Genomic DNA, 13,186 nt, shown 5'->3' with positions numbered 1-13,186 from the left:
CGCGGGTCACCTCTTCCTCATCTGTCTTTTCTCAATGGCACTTCTGAGAGGTGAGCTGAGGAAAAGGATACAAAGAGGTCCAGAGCCTAATAGCAATGCTTTGTCCTTCCAGCCCCGGGCTTGGCTCGTCCCTGGTTCCGGGATGAATGCACAGTAACTTAATGATAGGGGGCTCCTGGCTTCTTTACCAATTCTACCTTCTATTCCAGCCCAGGTCAGCCCATGAATCCTCCAGGCCCCTAGAGAAAGTTGGCGGCCCAAGGCTGGCCAGTCTGTGGTTTGTGGGCCCTGGTGGGCACCGCCTTCCCTCGCATTGGTCAAATGTGTCTGCATGGTCTTGGGGAAGTCAAGAGCCCATTCATCCGTGGAGACCCGCTTGGAGAATGACTACTCTTGTGGCACATGGCATGGAAGGACACGGCGTCCCTCCAAGAGCCCCCTTGGGTAGGGCTCTCAATGTACACAGGCCTCTGGATCCCTTCCCCATCACACACTGTTCATCTCCAAACTTTCCGCCCACGGGAGGATCAGTCACCTCAGGAGACCTGACAGGCCCCTGACGGAACATGGCTGCTCAGAGAGGTCTTCCTTGATTGTATTTGAGTGCCGCAGGCACCAGAGGTGCGCTCAGACCCTCGTGTCAGGACACAGTGATCTCACGAGGCTGACAAAAGAACAGTTATAAAAAGAGCAACATACAAATATCTTGTGAACAGAACATATTTTTTTTCTCTAGCCAAGAAGGAACACAGAAGAGGGAAACACAGAGCAGCAGCTTGAGCACGGTCTCGGTTACCCCTAAATGCGAAGTTGAGAGAAGTGTTGGGGGTCTCCATCCTCGGGGCTCACACAGACTTGGGTTTATTATCTAATATCCCCCCCCCATGCATACATATTGACTTGTAACAGCTGAACCAGAAACAAGAACACACTGCTGGAGAAGCAAGAGGTCAGACAGACATACAACGGAATAGTGTCCAGTCACAAAAGGAAAGGAATTCCGACCCATGCACCAACATGAGTGGAACTTGAAAGGTGTTCGTGTGTCGTAAGAGTCACAAAAGGAAAAAATACTGAGTGGTTTCATTTGTAGGGAACCACAGGGCTGTCAGATTCAGAGAGGAAGGACAGTGGCTGGGGGGCAGCAGGGAGGAGCAGGGAGGAGCAGGGAGGAGCAGGGATGGGGAGTTGGTTAATGGGTCCACAGTTTCCATTTAGGCTAACACTGTGCTAGAAAGGGTGCGGGTTACACTGCAACATGAATACTCCATGCTCCTGGACTGCACACTTCAAAATGGCTAACGGGGAAGTTTGTACACTGGGTGTATTCTAACACACGTACAAAGAAACAAGCCCCCAACATTCACACAGGCTCCTCTACAGCATGGAGTGGGGCCTGTCACCATTCAGACCAAGCGTGTGGGCAGGCAGGTGCTGCCTCCGCTTTTACTCAAGTAAGGACAAGGACACATTCACGGAGATTGCCACCCGGGTCAGGTGTGCTGCCTTTTGGCAATCATGAACTCTCAGAGCAGGGCTTTTGGGGAAACTAAAGCAGAGACCCAGGTGGACAGGATATCTGAGGAGAGCTGTGACTTTGTCTCTGGGAGGCCATGCTGAAGGCCAAGGCAGAGAGCAAGTCTGCAACTCCCACAGCTCCCTGGGGTCACAGGGACAGGGTTGACATGGTCCTTGCTCAGGCCTATTTTTAGAGCCCGGAGTCACAAGTCTTCCCAGTAAACAGCCAGCAATTCTCAGGCCACTGTGCAGTGCATGTGATACTCGAACAGCACCAACACTGAGGACCTTGCAGAGTACCAGCTCAGACCACATCTTGCCTGCTCACACCGATCACTCCCAGCCTCCCAGACCAAGCAGCACCTTGAGGGTGCTTGGCAGTTTCCCCAGCATAGGACAGCTCTGGCTGGAAGTCACAAGGTCAACACAATGGAGCCGGTTTCCCCCCCTGACCCCAGTACTCAAATTCATTCCTTGGAGTTCCTTTTCATATTAGGCAGGAAGTTTCAGGCTCTCCACCCTGCCATGCCCATCTTCTCTGAAAGGCAGGATACGGTTCAAGCTATCCGAGCCAAGCCTAGTGCAAACACTGCTGTCTGTGGCCCTGTGACCCTGGCCCTACTGGGCCTCGGTCGCTTTGCAAAATGGCAAGAACATTTTATGAGTCAAACGGTGTTCACAGACATGCTTGGACATGTATGACCAACCGTGAGGTGGTTTCTTCTGCCACCATGGCCATTGCTGATGACAGACCTGGAATAGTAAAGAGCCAAACAGAGCATGTTACGGAGCTCAGAGCCCTGGGTCCTGGAAATGTTTCCCTTCTGTTGATTCCTAAAAGTTCTGACAACTGTGGTAATAGAGGTAAGAACGTGTCCGTGTCCGGTTAAGTGAACCTTTGTGAAGCTGCAGGAGATATCGGCAGGGGCAAGCCATTTCCTCACCTCCTGGGGAGAAGCTTTACACAGCCAAGGTGGTTGTGTACCTTGGTATGAGAGCCAGGGTGCGAGCATCTGTCAAGATGATTGCAGACACACTGGGTGAGAGCTGGGGTGCATGCAGGCTCTCCGCTCTCTTCGGCTTTTAGGGTTTGTGAGTCATGCTCGCCCTGTGGAAGGGTTTGTGTTTGTCTTGCAGGGGCCTCGCCACATCCCAACTCACCAACTCCTCCTTCCCAGTAAGCAAGGGAGGAATGCTGGGACAAAGGTTCATGCTCACAGGCCCAGTAAGATATTTCCAGAGGGGAGTGTTGGCATTGTGCCATCTTCCTTTCCCTCTTGCCTGCCACCCATGAGCTGTTGGTACTGCCAGAAGCTCTGCCTGGCTTTGGGGTGGTGGACGTAGGGGAGGGGAGCCTCCCTTAGGTTCATCCCAGAGCGCCCTGAAATCTAAAGGGGCTCCCTAGGGTTCTTCTTGTAGCTGCTCAGGTGTGACGTGCTGAAGTGGCTATGGCCCCAGACACCCCCTGGAATAAAACAGACCAAAACACTGGCGCTGGCAAGAGGAGAGGTTGGAAAGGGCCAGGGGAGCTGCCTCAGCCACACAGCACAGGGAACTCCGTCACAGGGGCTCAGTGTGTAGGCAGAGGTCATCTTTTCCTAACCACCCAGTGACACATTCTCCTGGAGAGACCACTGGTGTGGATACTATAGAGACTCACTGGAGTCTGGGTCAAGTGGGATTCCCAACGGTGAGACTTGTCACCTCTCCCTGGGTCTTGATGCCTCACTGTCTCGTTTTTTATCAAGGAGGCATCTTGGCACCCTCTTCTAATACTGCTATTGTGCGAGGGCATCTTAGTTAAGGGTCAGGGCCACAGGACTACTGGCCCTCCCTTCTCTGGACCACCTCAAATGTTCCAGGCCGGGATGGTGAGGGGCATGTGGTTGCAGCCTGGCCCTTCCCCCGGGCCATCCTGATGGGCCACACGCCCATTGCGCAATGGCAGCCGGCCAGGCCCTGGGACCCCGCTGCTGGGGCCAGACTCTGATGGCAGGCCGGAGTCGCTGGGTTGCACGTCCACCACCACCCGCCTGCGCAGGAGGCGGTTGGGCCGTTCGGAGTAGGCTTGCTTGTGGGCGGCCCAGGGAGGCCAGCAGAGCTGTGCACGGAAGGCAGCCTGGAAGCCGCGGCGGAAGTTCTCGTTGAAGTAGCCGTAGATGATGGGGTTGGCGCTGCTGTGGAAGAAGGCCAGCCAGTGTGCCAAAGGGAAGGCGTAGACCGACAGCAAGTGCAGCTGCAGCTCGCTCAGCTCTCCATAGTCGATGAGCAGCAGCAGCACCCAGAGTGGCAGCCAGGACAACGTGAAGAAGAGCGCCACCATGACCAGCATGTGCACCACGCGGGCCCTACGGCGCGAAGCGCGGCCACCCTCGGCCACCGCCTCCTCCGTGTCGCGCGCAGGACCGGGGGCCTGGCATAGCTTGCGCGCGATGCGCGCGTACATCACTACGATGAGCGCCAGCGGCGCCAGGTAGATGTGCGCGAAGAGCACGGCAGTGTAGACCTTGCGCATGCCCTTCTCGGGCCAGGCCTCCCAGCACGAGTAGAGCGGGTAGGAGCGGTTTCGAGCATCCAGCATGAAGTGATGCTCCTCTCGGGTGACGGTCAGAGTGACCGCCGAGGGACACATGATGAGCAGCGCCAGAGGCCAGATCACCGCGATGGTGAACAGCGCCTTCCGGAGGGTCAGCTTCTCCCGGAAAGGGTGCACGATGCAGCGGAACCTGCAGCCGGGGGTGGGGGTTGGGAGGAGAAACAGAGGAGTCTGGGAGGGTCTCTGGAGGCCTGGTTAGGGGCTGCTGGAAGAGGACACCTGACATTCATCACTACACTTAGGCAGCGTCCGGGGACAGCTTAGACACTAATCAGGTTAATTTACAAGTAAATTGGTTTGTCTTTTGCGAAGGAAGCAGCTCAGTCGGCTAAATTGTTCAGGCGCCCAGGCTGGATTTAGGTGGATTTAGTGGAGTAGAAGCCTCTCTTTAGAGGCTTAGATCTTTATTTTAGGACTGGTTAGCTGGCAGTGTTAAGTGTTCAACCCAGGACAAACCTTCGAGGTTCCTATTTACCATATCAAAGCGGACCTGGCCTCCAGGTTCTCCAGCAACCATAGGTTGCTACTTGTTACTGGTTTGGTTGGCATACCCCCACCCTCTACCGTGAAATCTCCAACCCGGGAACTGGGCTGCCCTTCCCGCAGAGGCTGCTCCCTACACAACCCAGACAATTTGGCTACCTACCTTTCTTTTGCACCTTTAGCCTCTTGGCTGTTGTCCTTCTTTCCCCTCTCTCCCTTTCCCTCCCCCTCTCCCCACATGATTCCAGATCATGGCCACTCTGGACTCTCTCAGATACATCTGCCTCTGGCTGTTCTCAGCCACATATCCATAATTAACCTTCTCCTCCATCGTACCTAGGCGCAGTCACGGCCTTTCCTTTTCTTTCTTTTTCTTTTATTCAGTAGCAGGCACCACAGCCAGTGTGTGGGGAACATTCCGTGCTCCGGAAACCTGACTAGGCAAATATACAATTGCTTTTCAAAACACATTTGTTTAGTGCTTAGTTCTCCCTCTCCCTCGCCTAGCCCTTTCTCCCTCTCCACACAAAAGACAACTTGCAACAGCCAGCAATCTCTTTCTACCGTGTGGTCCTAGTGATTGAATTCAGGTCAAGAGTCTCGGAGGTGGTGGCAACAGCTTATCTCCTGGGCCACTTCACCAGGGCAACACTGGTAACAGGTGCGATCTTCAGCTGTTATAGATTCCCCTGAAAACCTCAGGAGCTGGGACTGGGGGGCGGATGAGTGGTGGAGAATATTGACGGGCCACCCCTGGGTCATCTTAACCATTATACTGAAGTGAAAAAAACAATTTGCTAGATCCTGACTGGCCTTCCTGCTAAAGCTAAAACTAAAACTGAGGTCAGCCAGGCTCTCAGGCACAGATAGTAAGGGCAGGCACTGTTGCTAACCTGCATTGTTCTGTGTCTGTTACCACAAGCCTTTCTGCTCCCTGGTCAAACAGAGATAACTCTGTCACTCAACTGTGCCCTGTTCTTATTAAAAATTCATATCTAGAGGCTGGAGAGAGGTGGCTCAGTGGTTAAGAGCTCTGACTGCTCTTCCAGACATGCTGAGTTCAATTCCCAGCAACCACACAGTGGCTCACAACCATCTGTCATGGGATCTGACGCCCTCTTCTGGTGTCTGAAGACAGCTACAGTGTACTTATATATAATAAATAAATCTTTTTTTTAGAAAAGTTCATATCTTGTCATGCTTGCTAACAACTATCACAATGAAGAGGACAAAAGCCATCTCCAGCCATCCTGGTCCCTGGGGAAAGAGGCTCCTGCTCAAGCCACACTGAACTAAATGAGGAGCAGGGGTGGGGTCACCGCTGTGTGTTCTGGGAAGGAAAGCTTACGCTTAACATGGCTACACGTACAGAACATTCATCATCCAGAGTAATTCTCTTTTTTAAAGTTCCCCTCTCACCCACCCCTTCCCCTTCTCCCTTTCTTTCTTTCTTTCTTTTTCTTTCTTTCTTTTTTTAGTAATTATTAATCTAGTAGACTCTGCTAGAGGCCGAGGCTGAGTGACCAGAAGTAATGGCATGGAGACTGAGTAAAGCCGGGATTTTCAGGAACCAGCAGGTAGATGGGATAAAGAAACAGAAAAAGACCTTCCTTTCCAGCAATGCCAAGTCCATCTGTAGTCAGGCCCCTCTGGCTCTGGTACCCAGGGCTCAAACAGAGGAGAGGTAGGACTCCTGATGCCCGGGATGCAGACTGCTTTGAGCTTCTAGCAGATCCCAGAAATGACTACGAGACCTTGTCGGGAGGGACCTCACCTCCCAGAGTGAGGGAGCGCAGGGATGGGGTGCTATTCTCAGCAGATCTGTCCTACGGTACAGTACGCGGCCTTCCGCCTAGCCCAATGTCGCAGGTATCACCTCTCTCAGTGCCAGCCTCAGAATTACCCAGAATTACCCAGGGAAGTCGCTCACCTTTCCACAGCAATGGCCACCAGCGTGAAAACCGACGCAGACACGGACATGCCCTGCACCAAGCCGCTCATCTTGCATGTGGCGTTGTCAAAAGGCCAACCTGTAATGACAGAGTTCCCCACAGGGTGAAAGGTCCTATTCAACAAAACACAGGGCGCCAGCCACATAGCTGCAGCCTCCTGAGAATGTGGGTCATTCTTCCTTGTGCTGTGAGGGGTTATGAGGTCTCGGTGACCGTGACCGAGGAGCCAACCATTCCACTAATGGGAACACTGCTTTTAGGAAGATGGCCTTCAGCTGACAGCTGATTGTGTCTATGACCTTCATAAGTCATAGACTGATGTCTGGAGCCTGTTATCTAGCCCAGGAGGGAGGCCATTCCTTCCTGGAAATAACCTCCCTCAAAGAAGCCCAATTATTATCCTATTATTATCATATCTACAGAATACATATTATTATCACACTCATATACTGAAGTGGACCGAACAGACAGACAAACAGGCTGTGAACAAACAAAGCTACCAATAAGGGAGGAGGTTGTACATTAAAATGCATTTTCTGATATCAGACTGGAATCTGAAGTATTAGCATGGACCATAGTTTCTGAAATACAGGCTAGACACAGGAGTAAAGACGTAGCTGGGTGTGGGGACACATGTCTTTAATCTCAGCATTTGGGAAACATTCCAGGCCAGCCTGGGCTACATAGTGAGTTCCAGGATAGCCAAGGCTACATGTGAGACCCGGTTTCAAAAAAAAAAAAAAAAAGTGTCAAAGAACTCTGTGGCAATTTGTATGTATTTCCCAGCTCTGTCCCTTCAGTGTCTAAAATCAAGACAGTCTAATACTGATAGGCACCCCTGGAAGTCGGACCTTTGCTTATAAATATTATATTTCTTGGCCTGTGGAAATGGCTCAGCAGCTAAGACAACTTGTTGCTCTTGAAGAGGACGCTGCTTCAGTCCCCAGCACCCACATGGTGGCTCACAGCATCCATAACTTTCTAGTTCCAGGAGCTCTGAAGTCCTCCTCTGTCCTCTGTGGGCATCGTGCACATGGTACACACGCATATATGCAGGCAAAACACTCACGTGCATAAAATAGAAATAAACAGTATACTCCGATCGAAGGAAACAAGGCTTTTAAAAGAACTAGTTAATTCCAGGGCTGGTGTAAGAAAAACGTGAGATGATCTAGAACATTCTGTAGAACTAGGGAGTAAGGAAATACTCCAAACATCATGGTAGTATGTAGGAAGGACACAGAAGCCAGCCGCAGTGAGCTTCCAATAGCCAGACCTAGAGCAGTTGAAGCAACAAAATAAACAACCGTGTTGGATTAAAAGCCAGGAAGCAGAGATCCAATTAGTAAGTACAGAGGATGTGGATGTCATTAAGGGGAACAGGATGGGAAGCTCTGCGGTGGGCGGCAACACTACGAAGAAGTCGGTACAGAACTCTAACGAGCCGTGACATTTGCATGGTCTCAGAGGATCACCCCGTAGGGTACCTCATAATTAGAGAGGGGGAAGTGCTGGATTCGCAGCTGAGAGACAGCAGTTACCTAAGCAATCAAGGAAAAGGCTCTGCGCTAATCTGCGCCTTGCCCATGGATCCACGCTGCTCTCCCCTGAATGGCTAAACCGAATCTAATCAAGGTGTAGGGGGCAGAGGCAGCACCAGCACGGGAGGAGTAAAGGTCTAAGTAAATGAATATTGTTGACGTGGGTGCAGCCATGTCTAGGCTTCAACGCTGCTTGGTATGTACATGGTACATGAACATACATGCAAGCAAAACACTCATGTGCATAAAGTAGAAATAAATAGTATACTTCAAAGGAAACAAGGCTTTTAAAAGAACTGGTTAATTCCAGGGCTGATGTGAGAAAAATGTGAGGTGATCTAGAACCCACAAAGCCATTACCATGGGCCAGGCTCAAGAGGAATGGCGGTATGATCCTCAAGAGTTAAGAGTATGATTTTTTTTCCCTTTTCTCTTTCTCTCTCTCTCTCTCCTTCCTTCCTTCCTTCCTTCCTTCCTTCCTTCCTTCCTTCCTTCCTTCCTCAAGACAGGGGTTCTCCATGTAGCCCTGGCTGTCCTGGAACTCACTCTGTAGACCAGACTGGCCTCGGACTCAGAGATCTGCTTGCCTCTGCCTCCTGAGTGCTGGGATTAAACGTATGTGCCACCAGGCTTGGTTCCAGAGCATTTATGACTGACTTTTATGAATGAAAAGACTAGCAACGTCTTCCGGGATATTTAGGATGTTTACAGCCTGAGTCTGCCCATTCGCAGAGGCCTCCGACTGAGACTAGGTACGCACCCCCGACCCCTACCCCCACCCCCACCCTCACCCCCACCCCCACCCCCACCTGCCGGTGCTGGACCCAAAGAGCATCTCACTGAGGTTCTGTGCTGCATCTGCAGTGCTAGAGAACCCAACCTGATCCCAGCTTCACTATACGCACATCTGGGGAAGTGGCTGCTGTACGGCTGCCCTAGTCACCTTGACCCCTTAGTCAAGGACCCCAGGACCAATGTGAAGGTCCTGGCTGGCATCAGCGAAAACAACAGAAGAGCCCATATTGCAAATAATGGATCAGCAGCTCCCAAGCGTGTGATGTCATGACCCGGCCCCTGTGGCAGATTGGGGGGAGCTAAGAAAACACTTCAGTGAGCTGGCCCTGGTGGCACAGACTTTTAATCCCAGCTACTCAGGTGGCTGAAGGAGGAAGATGTCAACCTCAGCTCCTATGCACACACTCACACACATATGAGAAATATACATGAATGCATGCATGCGTGTGCATACACATGTAAAAGTAAAAATTAAAAAGAGGCCAAGGGGGGTTGGGGATTTAGCTCAGTGGGAGGGCGCTTGCCCAGAAAGCGCAAGGCCCTGGGTTCGGTCCCCAGCTCCAAAAAAAAAAAAAAAAAAGAGGCCAAGGAGTTAGAGAGGTGGCTCAGTGGTTAAGAGGAGCACTTGCTGCTCTTGCAGTGCAGTGGACTGGAGTTCAATTCCCAGCACCCAAAGTAGCAGCTCATGACCATCTGTAATAAGTCCAGGACTCTGGGATTTGATTCTGACCTCCACGGGCACCTACACATGTATGGTGCACAAACACGCCACACACGTGCACACAACACATATAAGTGAGTAAGTTAATAAAGTGACTTTTTACTGTATGTATATGCATGTTTGCCTGCATGTGTGCCCATGTACTTACTCTATGCATGCCTGGAGCCCTCAGAGCTGGACCGGGGCTTGAGAACCTTTGCAGTAGAGTTCACTGGTGGATGTGGGCCACCGTGGGATCTAGGAACCAAACTTTGGGTCCTCTGCAAGAACAGCACATGCTCCAAAAAAAAAAAAAAAAAACAAAAAAAAAAAAAAAAAAAAAAAAAAAAAAAAAAAAAAAAAAAAAAAAAAAAAAAAAAAAAAAAAAAAAACAAAAAAAAAAAAAAAAAAAAAAAAAAAAAAAAAAAAAAAAAAAAAAAAAAAAAAAAAAAAAAAAAAAAAAAAAAAAAAAAAAAAAAAAAAAAAAAAAAAAAAAAAAAAAAAAAAAACAAAAAAAAAAAAAAAAAAAAAAAGAACAGCACATGCTCTTAACCACTGAGCCATCTGTCCAGCCTCATATATCTTTTTTTTTTTTTTTAAAGAGGGCTGAGGATGTAGTTTAGTGATAAAGTGTGATTGAAGCCTAATTTCAGTCCCTAGCACTGGGGTCTGGAAGGAAGGAAGGAAGGAAACCATTAAAAGCAGCTGGAGAACCTAGGTCTGACCTTGGGCTAGACAAGTGGTTATAATCTTAATCCAGAACACCAGAAAGATCAAGACTAAACTCCCCACAGCAACATTCTGGAAATATTAAACTCCTAAACGTTAAAACCCTAAGAGCCAAAATTGAAAGCTTCAAATTCCGTGGAAGACTATAGAGTGGAGGCTTCAAGCTGGGCTCCACAGAAGGAGTATCAGTGTGCCCAGGTTATCCCAGGATACCCACATCATGTCAGGAAAGCAGGGTACCTGGAGACCTGGAAAGACGCGTGGTTTTGGTTGTGACAGCAAGGATGTCTTCAGAAGAGACTATGAGCCTGAGTGTGTAAGGCAAGGAAGACCTACCTCACAGAGCACGCATGAGAGCTGAGCGTGGGGCATGGGCCTGTAATTACAATATTCCAGAGCTGGGGGAGTTCAAGTGCACCCTAGGCTACACCCAGGCATTCAAGGTCACCTCCGGCTGCACCAAACCTTTGCTCAAAAACAACAAAAGGAGAACTGGCAATATGGCTCAGTAGTTAAGGGCGCTTGCCACATGACAAGTCTAAGTTCAATTTCCAATACCCACAGAGCGGAAGACGAGAATCTATGCCCCTTACCACCATAAGCTGTCCTCTGACTTCTACATGTGTGTTAAGCTACATGCATGCCCCTGCCTCACAAAGTAACAGACACACACACACACACACACACACACACACACACACACACACACACACACACACACACACACACACAAACACAGAGCAAGAATAAATGTCATTTTAAAACCAGAAAATTAAGGGACTGGAGAGATGGTTCAGCGGTTAAGATCACTGCTTGCTCTCCCAGACGTCCTGAGTTCAATTCCCAGCAACCACATGGTGGCTCCCAACCATCTGTAATGGAATCCGATGCCCTCTTCTGGCCTGCAGGTGTATGTGCAGATAAAGCACTTGTACATAAAATAAGTACATCTTCTTTAAAAGTTGAAAATAAAAGAAACAAAAAGGAGTGGTTGCTGGGAAAGAGAGGAAGATGTGCATTGCTGCCCAAGACAGGCAGCAGATGGTTGATGATGCAATTGCCATCCCTTGGGCATGACCTCTTTGTGGCTGTCTACAATAGAACCCTGAAGTACAACTTATCATATTTTCATAGGTTGAGACTTTTTGCTTTTTTTAAGTTTTGCTTCTATTTTACACTGTCAACCTTTAAAATAACAACCCAAAACAACTAGTTATGTTTTGCCTGCATGTGTGTACTATATACATGTAGTACCTGATGTGGCCAGAAGAGGGAGCTAGAATGGTTCGAGGGGATCTGATGCTCCCCTCTAGTTTCTGCAGGCACCAGAGACACATGGGGTGCACATTTATACATCAAGCGAAATGCCTAAACACATAAAATAAGATAAAAAATAAAAATAGCAGGGCAGTGGTGGCAAATGTATGCATACATACATACTAAAATAGGCCCATTTAAAAAGTACCTAGCAACAAAGACTCCCTTCCGGCCTCAAGTTGTCTTCCGGGAGGCCACAGATGTTGCCTGTCTTTCATGACTTTTTAAAAAAATTAATCTTATTTTTAAAAAAGATTTATTTATTATATATAAGTACACTGTAGCTGTCTTCAGACACACCAGAAGAGGGCATCAGATCTCATTACAGATGGTTGTGAGCCACAATGGGGTTGCTGGGAACTGAACTCAGGACCTCTGGAAGGGCAGCCAGTGCTCTTACCGCTGAACTCCAGCCCAAGATTAACCTTATTTTGAATGTATTTATATATGTGTATATCTGCGTATCTGTGTTTAAGTGTGTACACATGAGTGCAGGTGCACATGGAGACCAGAGGTTGGATCTCCTGAACATGGAGTTAGTCATCTGTAAGCTAACCAGCATGGGTGCTAAGAACCCAACTCAGGTCCTCTGGAGAGCAGTATGGACTCTCAACCACTGAGCTGTCTCTAACCACTGAGCCATCTTTCTAACGACTGAACCATCTCTAACCACTGAGCCATCTTTCTAACAACTGAACCATCTCTAACCACTGAGCCATCTTTCTAACAACTGAACCATCTCTAACCACTGAGCCATCTTTCTAACAACTGAACCCTCTCTAACCACTGAGCCATCTTTCTAACAACTGAACCCTCTCTAACCACTGAGCCATCTTTCTAACGACTGAACCCTCTCTAACCACTGAGCCATCTTTCTAACGACTGAACCCTCTCTAACCACTGAGCCATCTTTCTAACCCTGAACCATCTCTAACCACTGAACCATCTTTCTAACCCTGAACCATCTCTCCACCCCTTCTCTTTTTTAAAAAATTCACATTTAATGTGTGTGTGTGTGTGTGTGTGTGTGTGTGTGTGTGTGTGCGCATGCACATGCATGGAGGTCAGAAGACAACTTGCAGGAGTAGGTTCTTTCTTTCCACCGCATGGGACTCAGGGATGAAACTTAGGAACCAGCATGGTAACGAGCACTCACCTGCTCACCCACCTTGCCACCCACCATGTTTATCCGAGCTTGGAAACGGACTAAAATATGGGCATGTTTCACACTGAAATTCTTTTTTTTTTTTTTTTTTTTTTGGAGCTGGGGACCGAACCCAGGGCCTTGCACTTGCTAGGCAAGCGCTCTACCACTGAGCTAAATCCCCAACCCCTGAAATTCTTTTTTTAACAAACAATAAGGGCTGGAGAGATGGCTCAGTGGTTAAGAGCACTGACTGCTCTTCCAGAGGTCCTGAGTTCAAATCCCAGCAACCACATGGTGGCTCACAACCATCTGTAATGGGATCTGATGCCCTTTTCTGGTGTGTCTGAGGACAATGTACTCATATATAATAAAGAAATAAATCTTTAAAAAAAAAAAAAAAACAAACAA

General features: G+C 49.0%; 1 protein-coding gene across 1 annotated transcript in view; it reads right to left on the bottom strand.

Annotated features, from left to right (window-relative positions):
• Positions 1-3,367: 3,367 nt before the first annotated feature.
• Positions 3,368-13,186, bottom strand: part of Npffr1 (neuropeptide FF receptor 1) — a 30,710-nt gene continuing 20,891 nt past the window's right edge. Inside the window, exons 3-4 of the mRNA XM_032888939.1 lie at positions 6,528-6,627; positions 3,368-4,244 (exon numbers count right to left, since the gene is read on the bottom strand). Coding sequence (XP_032744830.1) covers positions 3,368-4,244; positions 6,528-6,627 — 977 coding nt within the window. The remainder of the gene's footprint in view (positions 4,245-6,527; positions 6,628-13,186) is intronic.

Source organism: Rattus rattus, chromosome 18 (genome assembly GCF_011064425.1).
Source record: "Rattus rattus isolate New Zealand chromosome 18, Rrattus_CSIRO_v1, whole genome shotgun sequence".
In the NCBI taxonomy this organism is placed as follows: Eukaryota; Metazoa; Chordata; class Mammalia; order Rodentia; family Muridae; genus Rattus; species Rattus rattus.
Note: the sequence above shows the minus strand (reverse complement) of the source record. Positions and strands in the feature narration are given on the sequence as shown.